The 15869-nt window shown below is 40.1% G+C and overlaps 1 protein-coding gene across 1 annotated transcript in view; it reads left to right on the top strand.

The window, feature by feature from the left end:
- Nucleotides 1-15869, top strand: part of MAST4 (microtubule associated serine/threonine kinase family member 4) — a 111479-nt gene that overhangs the window by 44899 nt on the left and 50711 nt on the right. Inside the window, exons 5-8 of the mRNA XM_065664024.1 lie at nt 2426-2504; nt 7551-7708; nt 12087-12162; nt 13588-13797. Coding sequence (XP_065520096.1) covers nt 2426-2504; nt 7551-7708; nt 12087-12162; nt 13588-13797 — 523 coding nt within the window. The remainder of the gene's footprint in view (nt 1-2425; nt 2505-7550; nt 7709-12086; nt 12163-13587; nt 13798-15869) is intronic.

Raw genomic sequence — 15869 nt, 5'->3', positions numbered from 1 at the left:
GTTGTCTTCCTTTCCCACAAGTAATCAACAAAAAGTTTAAATCATTGTTTTTGCAAACCTTAAAATTCAGGAGGAAAAAGTTAATTTCTTTACCAGTGTATCATTTGGATTTTGACCATTTTTAGAGCCTGTAATGCTTGATGACATTTAGTTTTAAAATGGCATTAGTGTAAAAAAATTCTCATGAATTTGGTATGTGTGTTGTGACTGTCTTCATATAACCTGTCATAGGATTCATCTTAGTAATAAAATGACCTGTGGTTAGTTAGAGCACTTTTCAGACTTCTGACTTCATGCCTTTTCTGTTACATTTTGTAAATTTAATGACAATGCAGACGAAGGGAAGAACAGTGTGTGTGTGTGGTAGAGCAGGTTGAAGAAACATGGTGTCACATGTGTATGGATATTCCTTTTCCATCCACTGCCTCCCACTCAGTGAGGATACCAAGAAACTTGAAGGTGTGAGGAAAGGAGGGAAAGGCAAAGGAAATGGCTTGGAAGCCTCATGTGGGAAAGGAGGGCTTCCCAGAACAGTTGTTTCTCATCTGCTGCTGGCTGCGCCAGGTAGTGGTGGCAGGAAAGGGAGCTGCAGCGGATAGGTGGCTTTCTGCCAGTGGTTGGAGGCAGCCTTAGCAGCAAGCAGGAGTGTCAGGTTCCTGTGTCCACATCTGGCAAGGTGATCAATACCTAGAAATAGCCTGTGCCTCTGGTAGCCACCACTTAGGCCTCTTCTGCTGGTATGTATACATCCAGAGCTGCTGCAAAGTGGGTAGGACCACATGGTAAGGTAGGGATAAGTAGTGTATGAGGGGAAAGTGCTGTAGAGGCTTGCTACCCTTTTTTCCCTTCTTCCCTTATGGATGCTGCTTATTCTCCCGTCTTTGCTTCCCAGGTAACTTCCCATGTTATCCCCTCCCTGTCCTTGATGGTCCTTCTGTGTGAGAATTGCTCTGTGATGCAGGAACCTGTTCAATATGAGTTACTCTGGAAGGAAATACTTTATCTCACAGCTGCAGTATATATGGGTCTCACCTGTGTTTAAATACCTTCCAAGTCCTTGTTCTTTTCAACTCTGAACGCATTTAGCTTGCGCAACTGAGTCAAAATGAAAACTCCTTTTGGACTTCATTTGTTCATCTGGAGGTAGCTCATGCATACCTGTGGGAAGGAGAGAAGGGAAGGGACTTAATGAATTAAAAACAAAATTATGGAGGAGGAAGTTTTTTTCCATAGTTCAGTCCTTGATGCAGTCAGCAGTCCCTCTAGCACATGTTCTCCTTGTATTGTAAATAATTATGTTCTGTCAGGTTTTTTTTTCCTCACTCTGTATGTATTCAAAGCTCCAGAGGCTTGAGTTGTAGCTTGTGGATGGATATATGGGAGTAGGAAATAAATTGTTAAAATGGAGAAAAGCAAAGGGGTTTTTAGGCAGTTAGCTTGGCTGGTAAGTGAGTTGCATCAAGAGGTTTAAGGTTTCTTACTTGGCGTGACTTCAGTTTCTCTTTTATGGAATTACACTTTTTGTGTAAATCAGACTTGAGAGATAACCTTTGTACTGACTGTAAAATACAGCTTTAATTCTCCCGTTTTCCTTTCCCCCACTATCATACTGTTTGTTAATAAAAACTTGTCCTATCATGTTATTTATGTATTATTTTGCCTTTTTTTTTTTTTTAACATACTTGATACAATTGTACTCCAGTCACGGGCACCGAAATGACAGGTAAATGGTAAATGTTACCCCTTCAAAAATCTGAACACGACTCCCATGGTTATTTTTGATTTGTCACTCTGAATGTTCAAGTTCTGTGTTGTTCACCTGGACTGGTGAAGAACAGAAATTGAATTTGGTCATGATTTCTTTTTTTTTTTTTTTAAGTGAGCTTTAATTTTGCAGCAAAATTTATTTTTTCCTGATTTATGTACCTAACTTCTAACAAGTTTGCTTTTACCTCATTATTCTTTGCAGTTATTTGACATTACTAGCTTGATGGTATCCTATACTGATGTCACTTCAGCACTACCCTGTGTTTCAAGCAGGCTGTGGTGGTTATTATGTGTTTCAGAACACTGTGATTTGCTTTTGTTCACAAGTTTTTAATTTGTTTCTCATTAACTTTCATTTGATGGACCTGAGAGTTGTGAACACTCTGTTTCTGTGTGTTCAGTGAGATACAGATTCTGTGGAGCTGTTCATCCACTTTCTGGTTGTTTCATCTCATAGATCTTTTAACCAGAAAAAAATGTGTAAGCCCAAGTCATGCTTGCTGAGTGTTTATTGTGGCGCTTTGTGAAAGTTTAATTTTTTTAAAAAATCTCTTTCTATCATGTCTTTGGAATGCAGTTTTACACAGTAATACTTCCATAGATGTTTCTGTGTTAGGATACTTCAGTGTTCATTAAACTAACCTTGGTTTCACAACAGGACTGATGGGCGCCGCTGGTCTTTGGCTTCTCTCCCTTCTTCTGGCTATGGCACAAATACACCCAGCTCAACTGTTTCTGTAAGTATCCACTTCGTGTGCTGATAAATTTCTAATACATGCCATATCATCTCAAATGTAGATTGCCTTCTCCTAAGAGAAGCAATGTGGGTTTTGTTGTTGTGGGTAGACTTTCAAGTAGCATGGGATGCAAAACTGGTTTACTTCCCTGCAGTGCAAGAAAAATTAAGGCAATGTGTGATTTTGTTAGATTTTCTGTCAGTGAGTAGTGTTCAGCTGCCCCCTCTTGATCTGTGGGGCAGTAGGAAGGGAGACCTACTGCCTTATTTTAACCATATGGTAGTTAGTTACCAAGTTTCAAGTGAGGCTGCCTTGATAAGAAAGAGAAATCTCTCTTACATGATTCATCTATCCTAGGTCAGACTGCTCTGTTAAGATGGCATGAATCATGCATTTGCCTTTTTTCTTTGGCAATAATGAGATCTTAGTCCATGATAACAGGTTAAATATTTAGCATTTTAGATAGCTATAATTAGAATAGAATAATCTTTAGGACATGCAATTGGATAAATTTAAGTCTTGATATCTTGATATTTTTTGAATGTTAGAGCAATCTTATTGATGTGATATTGTGTCAGCCTCCCTGCCAGACATGTGCTATCTGACTCATGATGTGCACCATTGCAGTGCATGAGATTCTGCTTCAGTACTTAGGAGCTCTAGGCAGTGGGAGTAGTACACATTCGTACTTCTACACAGTACTGGCTCATGTCACAGCCTGGAATTTAGCTGTCTGTTGTGATAGTCACACAAGAAGGACTGGGAAAGTAACGCTGTGGAGAAAGCCTGCTTTGGAAATAGTAAATAGTTGGCATTTTGGCAGTTACATTACATCTTCTGCGGTAAAGGGCTTGGTCCCTGTAGATGCAACTATAACTCTTCAAAAATTGTTTTGTATCTTTAGCCTTGCTTTTTTACCTTTTATGGTAAAAATGGTATATGTTTTTCTTTTTTACCTTTTATACATTTTACCGGACACCTCATACCTGATTTTTTGTAAATGTTTCTCTTACAGTTTAAGTAAACATTCTCTTTTCCTAGGTGTGTTGTTTCTTTTGTGAAATAGTTGAGCTCTATATATTACACATTTTATGTTATAATCAACTCTTACTTTATTTTTGTCCACAACAGCTTCTAGAGAGTTAATTCAATTCCTGCTTCAAACCAGGCTTAAGAATTTCATGGATCTTAAGAACTGTTCCTCAGCCACACTGATTTTTGACCTCTGCTTTCCTTCCTGTGTAGATCTTGCTTTTCTAAACAAATTGCTTGGTTTCACATTCATTCCCTAACCACTTTCCATAGTGCATGTTTGTACGCTTCTCATTGGAACTGGACTTAATATGCTGTGCTCTTCACTTAGAATATATTGTGTAAAGAAGTTTATGTCAGATAAGAAGTAATTGCTGTAGCAACCACAACATTGTTGCAAGAAACATGTTGTGCTAGAAAGGAAATGAAAAGCTGTGTCATAAACATATCAAAACACAGTTTTAATTTTCAGTCTGTGCTCATGTGCTTTTTCTTCGACATCTTCAATTTTAAAACGGTAATTCTAGTTCATATACTTCATTCTCACTTAAGTTTACTGTCTAGTGTATGTGTCCTGGAATGTGGAGTAGTTTTACATTGGTTTTGCACTTATGAAAAAATACAGCACTGCCATTTATGGACTTAGATACCTTAACTTCATAATAGACAGTTGAGTTCTCCCTTGATATTTTGTGAGCAGACCACATTTTATAAATATTGAAATACATTTCTTCCCCAACATTGAACAAACAGCTTCTGACTTGTGGAAAGAAATCTGCTTTTCCAATAAATAAGTTTGATTTTTTTTTTTTTTTTAAGAAACCACCGATAGGGAATTTATGCCATGCATTTCTTATGGTTAGTTTGTTGCGAGGTTTTTTCACGCCACCATGCTCCCCTTCGCCAAGAATCCTCTACTGCTGATGAGCCCGTGCAAGAGCACTAGGATAGCCTCTGAATTTTAAATCTAGCCACTATTTCTTTGCTTCTTGGAGATGTTTTTCACTTCCTTTTGGACGATATACATGGAATAAAAAGAGAAAACGAAGACTGGAAGTTTGCCCATGTAGCTGTTTTCATGTACTTTTTCAGAATCAAAAGTACATGATTCAAAAGTACATGATGAAGCAGCTAGCAGTGTGCAACCTCTTCCTTCACTTTCTTAGAAATACTTACAGGTAATGAGGGACCACTTCACACACTATAGCCTAAGTGTACGTACAGAACGATCCCTTTTCAGTGCTGGATAAATAAGGTTCATGTTAATCCATAGATATATTAACTGGAGATCAGAAACAGTTTTTTGCACATCACAGTACAGAACAACTTTAAAAGCAACTGAAAGTCAAAGCAGTGGCAGAAGGGTCTGAGGTAATCATGATTATGCTCAGTGGTTCACTGTTTCTTGTTAGCCTGTGGGTTTTTGTCTTTTTATAATATTGGAAGTGGAGAGACTGATGGAATTCCCAATTTAATGGAAGTGCATGGGTTTGGAAGTGGTGCAAGTACCACATACACCAGTTTTCACAATGATGTTGTAGTCCAATGAAAATATCTCCTGCTAAGATTATTTATTTGAAAAGAAACTCTTGATTGTATTCCATTAAAGTTGGATCACATCTTGCCAGTTAAGAGATGCATTTAGGATGATTTTGTGTCTTCTAGGAGAGCAAGCCTATAAAAAAGTATAAAATGAGAAAATACTCAGTTGCATATTTTTGCCAGTAGATTATATTCTTGGAAGCTTCTTTGGGTGGGGAAGTAGGGTAGGAGATGAGGAAAGAGACTTTGGAGTTGCATTATGTGGTGTTGGCTGCAAATTTGCCTTTATGTGTTAGAAAAACAATTTGGATTGCTATGATGCACTCTGGTTGTGCAAATTAAAAGCATGTTAAATCTTAAGTAATTTTTGTAGCAGCTGTTATAGGATGCCAGGAGACCTAATTTTGTAAAGAATTTTGCTATGAGGGTTTGGATTTGCATAGAGATCAGAATTGTAGACCTTCAAGAAAACACATCCTGTGCCTGTGATGGTGCTGAAACAACTGAGAGTTGTTAGTGAACAGAAGAATCTCACTTTAATCCTATTGGATCTAGACACTGTGACACTTCTTATGAAGAAAACTGTGATACAAGCTATTGTCCTCCTGGTGTTCCCAGAATCTCCTGAAGCTGAAGAGGCAGAGATTGATTTTATAGAAATAGACATCTGTAATGGCCTGCATTGGGAAATTTCCATGGTCTAGAGCATCTTTCATCTTACGGAGCATGGCTGTAGGAAATACACCATGAAGTTAACTGCAATTAGCTGCCATAGTGTGAGATAAGAATTTATCTATGCTGTGTGAATTATGCATGTAATGTAATGTGCTAGGGCTGAGTTTCAGTGATTTGACAAGTTACTGCTTGTCATGTGAACTGTGTTAGATTCTTGGTCTGTGTGTGGTTCTTAGCCTGCAGCAAAGCAAGGTAATGCAGTCTTGCTAACTTTGTCTTGTTCTGATGTGATGCAGCCTTCCCACAAAGACCAGTCCTGTGTGAGTTAATCTTTCCCAGCAGTAGGTTTTCTTTTTTGCCTTTAAGAGATAACTTCATGAGAGTTAGTGTGGTAAGTATGCTCTTCTACAGTTCCTAGGACTCAGGCTATGTTCAGCCTTTACCACAAAAGTTGCTGTGAAATTAAGAGGATTGTTTAGCTTATGTGCTTACCTGCCTGGATATAACCCTGCTGACGTACGGCAATGTTTGTACAGTACAAAAGTAGTGATTTCCATCACTAGAGTTGATATAGCAAAGAAGCTCTTACTGAGTTGGCCTCCAAGAAAAGGCAGGGGCTTTGGTGTCCTGTATGAGAAGACAGATAAGAACAATAATGTGTACATGAAAATTTAGATACAAAAGAAACTACTGTTTTTTAAAAAAAGCTAGCTGGAGACTGAAGAGCTCCAGAAAGACATGCAAGTTTTTGACTTCTTCTCTGCAGGTAAAATGAATGGAGTGGCTGCATGCTACCAGTCAGCTTTGTGCAGTCATACAAGGATATTTGTGGATGAGCTGTCTTGGAAACTAGTTTAGGAACTGGAAACAGAGTGTTTCTCTGCCTATGCTAGCCATTAACTACACTATAGTTAATGCATTGAACTATGTACGTGTTCTTTAAAAGGACATCAAATCCAGTATTAGTGAAGTAGTTTGAAAGTTTTGCCTCCAGGCGTTTTGAGTGGCTCAGGTAGCTAGCTGCGCTGTAGAAAAGACAGTAAAATATGATCATCACATGCACTGCATTATATAGTACTGTTTTACACATGCAGTTTCACAAGGTTAGTTAATTGTGGTAGAACTTCAAATTTCATACTTGTCTGTATATTCCATTTTTACACGAAGTGGATGGTTTGGGTGTACATCCTTTCACTTTTGTAAGCCATAGAACTGTCTTCATAAATGCATTAATAATGTTACTGATAAATTTATTAGGTCCTTTCACTGCATTTTGAATGTATAGGGATTTACAAGAAAATAGCAATTTTTGTCAGCAATGACCGAAATTACATTTAATTTTATTTTTTAAAGCATCAATAATGTCTTAAATATGGATAATGAAGTACTTTCGTTACATAACTGACAATTTTGTGTTGTGTCAATAAGTTACACTCTGCGGTTACCGTGCTTATTCTGTCCTATTCAAATAATTTTGAGCAGACCCATTTTAGCTATTCTTACATATTTGCATATGTACTGACATTAGATGTCATCTAAACTTACAGGAAATGAAGTTTTTTGAAATGCAGTGTCACTTTCTTTTGGGACTGAAGTAGTTTGTTTACTCTATATTTAGCTGTTTCAAGTTGAGACTAATTATTTATTTTCTTTAAAGCGGTAGTCAGTCATGGGAAACAGTCCCTGTAAGTTTTAAATTGAAAGGCTTTATTCATAAGCACTGAATATGGTCTTGAAAATGTTTTGGTTTTTTTTCTCCAGTAGAAGCTTATGTTCTGTTCTGTTCTGCTCTTCTAGTCATCCTGCTCATCTCAAGAGAAGCTACACCAGTTACCATACCAACCGACACCTGACGAGCTACATTTTCTGTCTAAACATTTCTGTACCACTGAGAGCATTGCCAGTGATAACAGGTGCAGGACCACTGCAATGCGCCCACGGTCCCGAAGTCTCAGGTGAGTTTGTCTACCTGGAAATAAGGGTTGCATCTAAATTAATGTATTCTGCAGCATCACAGTTTTGCAAATTGGGGATGTTCACTGTTTTTTAAATTGCTAAAGCATAATAGAGGAAGTATGCATCTGAGTCTGAATTATTAATAGTTCTTTTAGATTCTTGCTTCTGGATTTAATGATGGTTTTACTTCAGTGGTTGTAAACCACTTAATGTTGTAAACTAGGCCTTAATAGAAGGCAGCTAACCCTCGTGAACTCTTAATGAGCTTAGAATTATAGAATCATAGAATAGTTAAGGTTGGAAAGGACCTCAAGATCATCTAGTTCCGACCCCCCTGACATAGGCAGGGACACCTCACACTAAACTATCCCACCCAAGGCTTCATCCAACCTGGCCTTGAAAAGCTTGTCATTACTGATCTTACAGTAGCACTGGTTCTCTTCCAGAGTTCAAACTGTTCACAGAATAAAGTCTTTATTTGCAAAACAAGTTCAAAATGTATTATATCCTAGAACTATCTAGAAAGAAACGTCATAAAGAGCACCTACCCTCCTCAGTGGTTTTGCCTGTGGATGTCCGTAACAGAGTGTCCCTGTCAGTTAAAGGACCCACCATGGTGATATCTTTAGCTTTCATTTTTGTCTTTTTAGAAAGCCAAAAGCCAGCTGCAGAATCATAGACTTCCCTTCATTTGGGTTGGAAAGGATGTGAAAGATCATCTCGTTCCAACCCCCCTGCCATAGGGAGGGACACTTTCCACTAGACCAGGTTCATCAAAGCCCAGTCAAGCCCGGCCTTGAACACTTCCCAGGGACAGGGCATTCACAACTCCTCCAGTCAACCTGTTCCAGTGCCTCACCACCCTCACAGTAAAGAATTCCTTCTTAATACCTGAATTAAATCTACCCTCTTTCAGCTTAAGGCCATTCCCCCTTGTCCTGAGCAGGGGGACTTAAAGAGCCCAACTCTTTAAGCCTATCTTCACAGGAGAGGTTCTCCAGCCCTCCTAGCATCTTTGTGGCCTCCTCACTTGGTCCTACATCTCCACATCCTTCTTATGCTGGAGGGCCCAGAGCTAAACACAGCTGGTGGGGTCTCATGGGAGTGGAGTAGAGGGGAAGAATGAACTCCCTCAAACCACTGGTTATGCTCCTTTTGGTGCAGTCCAGTGCGTGTTTGGCTTTCTGGGCTGCATGCACACACTGGTAGGTCATGTTGAGCTTCTCATCAACCAGCACTCCCAAGTCCTTCTCCTCAGGGCTGATCTCGGTCCAGTCTCTGCCCAACCTGTAGCTGTGCCTGGGATTGCTCTGTCCCAGGTACAGGACCTTGCTCTTGGCCTTCATGACGCTGGCAGTGGCCGCCTCTCAAGTGTGTCTAGGCCCCTCTGGATGGCATCCCTTCCCTCCAACATACCAACCAAAGCCCACAGCTTGGTGTTATCAGCAAACTTGCCGAAGGTGCACTCAATGCTCATGTAACCGACAAAGATGTTATAACTATATCCCTGAGGGGCACCACTTGTCACCGGTCTCCAATTGGACATCGAGCTGCTGACTGCAACTCTTTGCATGCAGCCATCTAGCCAGTTCTTTATACAACACATGGTCCATCTGTCAAATCTGTGTCTCCAGTTTAGAGACAAGGATGTCATATGGAGTGGTGTCAGATGTCTTGCCACAAGTCCAGGTAGATGACATCAGTTGCTCTTCCCTTATTCACCAACACTGTAACCCTGGCCACCAAATTTGTCAGGCATGAATTGCCCTTAGTGAAGCCATGTTGGCTGCCACCAATCACCTCCCTATTTTCCATGTGCAGTAGTATAGTTTCCAGGAGGATCAAGTCCATGATCTTGCTGGGCACCCAAGTGAGACTGACTAGCCTGTAGTTCCCTGGGTCTTCTTTTTTTCCTTTTCGTAAGTGGGGATTATGTTTCCCCTTTTCCAGTCAGTGGGAGCTTCACTGGACTGCCACAGCTCTCAGAGATGATGGACTGTAGCTGAGCCACTTCGCTCGCCAGTTCCCTCAGGACCCCTGGATGCCTGTTTTGAATTCCCATGGACTTGTGCACCTTCAGGTTCCTTAGATGTTCTCAAGCCTGATCGTCTACAGCAGGCAGTTCTTCATTCTCCCAGTCCCCATCTTCTCCTGCTGGAAGCGTGACTGTAGCTCTTGCCAGTGAAGCCTGGGGCAAAAAAGTTGTTGAGTACCTCTGCCTTCTGTGTTCTGCGTCACCAGGTTTCCCATTCCCTTCCAGAGGACGGCCCGCATCTTCTCTTATCTTCCTTTTATCACTGGCTTACTAGCTTTTCTTGTATGCCCTAAACATTACTGACCAGATTACTTTACCAGGGCTTTAGTTTTCCCAACCTGATCCCTGGCTGCTTGGGCAATTTGTGTATATACCTCTAAGACTATCTGCGTACACCCTCTTTAGGTTTCTTTTTGTGTTTGAATTTGTCCAGGAGCTCTTGTTCATCCACCCAGGCCTCCTGCTGTTTTTGCCTGACTTGCTGCTTTGTTGGGATGCATCACCACTGAGCTTGCAGGAGGTGATCCTTGAGTACTAACCAGATTGCTTGGGCACCTCTTCCCTCCAGGGCTTCATCCCATTGTACCCTACCAAGCAGGTCCCTGAAGAGGCCAAAGTCCACTGTCCTGAGGTCCAGGGTAGCAAGTTTGCTGTGCACCCTCCTTGCTGCTCTCAGGATCTTGAACCCCGCCATTTCATGGTCACTGCAGCCAAGGCTTCCCTCCAGCTTCACATTACCCACTGTGTTGGTGAGAACAAGGTCCAGCACAGCCTCCTTCCTCGTAACTTCCTTCTCCAAGTGACAGGGGAAGCTATCATCAACGCATTCCAGGAACCGCCTGGATTTCTTATGCCCTGCTGTGTTGTCCCTCAAGTAGATGTTGGCGTGGTTGAAGTCCCCCAGGAGAACCAGTGTTTGTGAATGTGAGGCTGCACCTATCTGTCTATAGAGGGCCTCATTCACTCAGTCTTCCTGGTTGGGTGGCCTGTAGCAGACCGCACTGTAAAGTTCCCTGTCCCTGCCCTCCCTTTAATCCTGACCCATAAGCTCTTGGTCAGCTTCTCATCCGTTTCTAATTGGAGCTCTGCAAACTCCAGCTGGTCACTGACATAGAGGGTGGCACCCTTTTGTCATATCCTCAACCTGTCCTTCCTAAAGAGCCTGTATCCTTCCATTCTAGCACTCCACAGGAGCCATCCCACTGTGTCTCCATGATGCTAATAAGCCCTGCAGGCATGTGAACATTTCCAGCTCCCCTTGTTATTCCCCATGCTGCATGCACTGGCGCAGAGGCATTTAAGTTGGGGTCTCTATGAAGCTGACATACTGTCTGGAGTGGCAAGAGTTCTTTTAAGCTGCTCTTCAGCACTCCTGCTGGCATGCTATTGCTCTCCAGGCTTTAGGCATCTCTTTGCTGGCACTGGCATTAAACTGGTAGGAGGGGGCCTAGATTGAGGTTCCCCTGCCCTGGCAACTTGGGTTCTTTTGCTCATGCAGGAAACCCCTATGTACACATTATGATAAAGTCACTCCTAGAGGATAGAATCCCCTTTGTGGGTTTTACCTGTTGCTCATCTTTTAGACCAGACTGAATGGGCTAGTGTCACCAACTGGAAAATTAGATAGAAATTTTTCAAAGGCAATTACAATGGACAGAGAGGGTCATGATTGCAGAAAGCAGTTTTGTAGGTTAGCTGAGGCCATGGGTACCTTATATGGACTGTTTCCCTGCAAGTCTCACGCTTTTCTTAGAGGCACAGTGCCCCAGCATGGATGGAACTCATGCATATGTTTGGCATTAATTGTAGGAAGTTGCTGCCTTTATCTGCTAGTCAGATTGAAAATTGGTAGTTTTGATTAAAAAAAAAAAAACAACAAAAAAACAACAAAGAAACAACAGCAAAACCCCCAAACAAACCAACAAGCTCATTCTTAATATTTTCACTTGTAGCTAACAGTTCTTGTTCAGTTATAGCTATTTTGATTGCACGTAACCTTCAAAGAGGCAGGTATAGCCACAATTAAAAGTTAAATATATCTCTGCCCTTCTGAGAAAGAGGTGATGTTCACAAGTGTTGCAAAACTGCCTGTATCCTGAAGGGTAGTTACAAACTAAGAATGTAGTTAGCAGTTAGATGTCAAGCATTAAATATAACATTAAATAACCTTTAAGGCCTAGTCAGAAATGGCAGAAATGAACCAAATGTACCATATCAGAGAATGCATTTTTCCTGTAAAGCCTATGTTGACTTTTTGTTGCAAATAAACTGTACAAAAATATAGTAAGTAATTGTAGCTCATGCTGAGAGAAGTTTAAAGGACTAATTTGCTTTGCTTGCAGCCCTGGACGTTCTCCTGCCTGCTGTGACAATGAAATAATTATGATGAACCATGTCTACAAAGAAAGGTTCCCAAAGGTAATGAGTTATATTTAAGATACCTAGTATCTAAATTGTTAGGCTGCATAGGTTTTAAGTAAGTGATGGGTTCTTTTTCATGAGAACTAATGATCCAACCCGGTAATAGTTTTCATAAACCATCACTGAACTCTTACTACAAAGATAAAATCACAATAAAGAAAATCCCTGCTGAGAACTGGACAATTTGGCAAAGCTGCTGAACTGGTTTTGAAATGAATCACGGTGGTAATATTCTGCTGATTGGTAACTGATGGTACATTTGATTTATATAGGTGGTGTGTACTTCGGGCAAATGTTTACTGAATAAATGAAAAATGGTTTCTGTTGAGAAGTCTTGTGCAGCATCTGCTGATACACCTGCAAATACTTTTGTTTAAGTGACATTTATTCCTTTTCCCAAATACTCATTATATAGTTAATTTAACTGTGAAGATCACTACACAGGTGTGGAGGTCTAACTATGAGATACCAAATGGGGATGTGTTGCTGTAACATGCAGAGGTCTGAGGGTCTGAGACACAAATGAGTTCCTAGGTCCAGGTGTGTAGCTCAGAGCCCTGCGGTCTTGGTTGCTTCTAGGATTTTGACAGTCCCTGGAACATAATATATAGTAAAGCTGATACTGTTACAAAAAGTGTGTAAAAATAGAAGAAATTTCTTCATAGATACATGAAGAGAGAGATTTGTCAGAATTTGCGGAGCAATTGAGCAGCAATTTCAAATGTGGGATGATCCACCCATTTTACAGTTTAGGTATGAACTAAGAGGTGTGTGAGATTTACTTTTTAATAATAAAGCTACCTTTAATTTTTTTTAAGCATCTGCAGTTTTGTGAGAACCAGAAGGTTGGTTTAGTAAACCAGACATACTTAGCAACCTGCAAATGTTATCTGACAGGACCAGGAAGCCTGTGGTGCTTTTAATCAGTCAGTGTTCATTCAGACTCTGCCCGGTGAAATATTTGTGTGGTATAACCTGCCTGAAAGGAGGCAAGATATTCTGGATGTTCTGCAGTATTTGCAATTTTAGCAGAACAGAGTAAAACCTCGTGAGTTCTCTTCCTGCCTTCCCCCCTTTTTATTTTGCACTTAAAAGTTTTATAATCATGGGTGTTCTCACAAGCTTAGTTAATCAGCACAGTTAATCAGCAGTGGCAGATAGAGGGGAGGATCTGCATAGCAGAACAGTAAGGCTGTTGCTTTTCTGAACTGGTAATGTGGGGAAACATCATCTGTCAAATTTGCCTTCCTGTTGGCTTACTTTTTTGCTTCAGTCATTGCATGCATTCCAACTTGGTAACTTTTCATGCATTCCAGCATGGTAGTGTCTTAGTAGAGAAACGTCACAGAACCTAAGCGCTGAGGCTGTTAGATTAATGTAAAGCTGGCTGATTTAATGTATCATATATCTATTTGTCTATAGGCCACAGCTCAGATGGAAGAGAGGCTTCGTGACATTGTAACAAATCACTCTCCAGAGAATGTCCTTCCCCTGGCAGATGGAGTACTCAGTTTTACCCACCATCAGATCACAGAACTGGCTCGAGATTGTTTGGATAAGTCTCACCAAGGCCTCATCACGTCACGATACTTCCTTGAATTACAGCAGAAATTAGACAAATTGCTTCAGGAGGTATGAGCTGTGAGAATGGTGTTGTGTTTGCTTGAAAAATCATTTAAATCTGTTAGCCTAAGAGGAGTTGTCTTGAAGTAGTCATGGCTGTTCACTCGAATAATTGTCAAAGTAGTATTCATAGCAGTTTTATTCTATGTTAGGACCACTGCAGAGACTGTATGGTATTCTAGTATACTAGTCTGGAATAGATGGGTTGTAAAGACTCCAGAAACAACAGCATTTTATCATTCAGTGCAAGTTACAGATTGCTTACAGAAGCGTGTGCATAAGCCCTAAATGAGAAGGCTTGCTATTCCATTTACAGTGGATAAATGAGGAAACATACACTTTCCACTTTATCAACGCTACTAATTGCCTGCTGTGTTGAGAAAGCAACCCTTAGCTTTCCCTTTGCTAGAGCTTATTTAATGATTTAAATATTTATAAAAATCCTTTCATAATTAAACTGCTTATTAACAGACATAATGTAATTTCTGAAAGTGTTGAAACTTCCATAATCGACTAAATGAATGAGGAACTTAAAACGACAAAATAAATGCTCTATGACTGCAGTTTATGAATGTATCATTTTAAAACCAATGAGTACATCATGTAATGTACTAGTTTTGTGTGTGATTTGATAGCACATTTTGAGACAAAGTTAATGTGATAGACCAGCAGATTTGATACTGAGTTGAAATTTTCTGAGGTTCTAAGATACCATGCCTACCTTAATTTCTGTATTGTCTTTTGAGGTTTTTTTTTTTTTTTGAATGCAGGAGTGGTTGCTAATGGCTTTGGTTGATTTTTTTTTTTATTTTTAATTTCCCCCCTCTGTGCTGCTTTCTTGTAAACTTCTATTCACTAAACAGGTTTTCTGTAACTATTCTATTCTGAACTTTTCTTCATAAAACAGTGCGAAATTTAGGACATCTTTGATTTATTCCTGGGTTATTAAAACCCTGTTTTTTAAACAGAAAATAAATACAGCTTGCTTACTAGTCAAAAGGAAGTGTGAACTGGCGACTTTCTTGTGAAATACTGAGTTTTATGATGCCAAAGTGCAGGCAGAGTTGGCCAGTTGGCTGGAGATATCTGACTGTGAATTATGTTATGCTGGTGATTGTGTCAAAATACAAGGAAAGATGTCTAAGTTAAGATTCACAGAACCACTGTTAAGAATATATCCTTTAAAATGGCTTCAGTCAGTGGACTCAGGAGAACATGCTAATATTCCCCCTCCAAACAGACTAAATAAGCTTACTCTAGCAAGTTATTCTGCAGTCTGCATATAAATTAATGCATTATAAAAAAAAATCAACAACAACAAAAAACCAAACCACCAAAACCAAATCAGAAAACACCAGAAGACTCATTTTATCGTGGTCTATAATGCTGATTCTTCATCATGTAAAAATTTCCTGTTTTGCAAAACATAGTACCTTAAAATAGTCAGATTTAAGTTTTGAGTCAACTACTTAACACCTGTTGATAGCAAAATCTAGCAGTAAGAAAGCTTTCTCTTTGCACAACTTAGTTGTGGTCACTCAGTTGTGCTTTGGGTTCATGCAGTTCATTTGTTGTCAGTTCCCAGCTGAGAGGCTCAGTAGAAAGCTGCACCTCCTGCTGCTAGTTACCATGTTGTGTTTACTTTGCATACCGGGGGAGGGTTCCTTGGGGTTTGAGCAGCTCTGTTCCACCAATGTTTTTATAATGCTAAGGTCAAAGTCAGGTGGACCCGAATGCTTTTCTGCTTCATTTCTCCTAAATGTGACCTGAGATGAGTCTTTTGTTCACATGAGCATGAAGGTGGTTTGAATTTTGCTGGTTATTAAAATAGGCAGGTGTTTTGTTTGCAAAAGAGGGTTTTTTGGACATGGTTGGTAAGTGAGCAGAACACAAATGCTTCTGTCCAGTTAAAGGTCTTCCAAAACCTATTGCAGAATGCCAGCTGGTATTTGTGCCTTTTTCTTCTTTTCCTACTTCAAACTTCACAGATTAATTCTTCTCATATTTGGGGGAGTTTAAAATTGTGGTGCTTGCACTACGAGCAAGATGTATATTGCAGTAATATATTGGGGTTTTTTTAC

Source organism: Lathamus discolor, chromosome Z, assembly GCF_037157495.1.
Source record: "Lathamus discolor isolate bLatDis1 chromosome Z, bLatDis1.hap1, whole genome shotgun sequence".
Classification (NCBI taxonomy): domain Eukaryota; kingdom Metazoa; phylum Chordata; class Aves; order Psittaciformes; family Psittacidae; genus Lathamus; species Lathamus discolor.
Note: the sequence above shows the minus strand (reverse complement) of the source record. Positions and strands in the feature narration are given on the sequence as shown.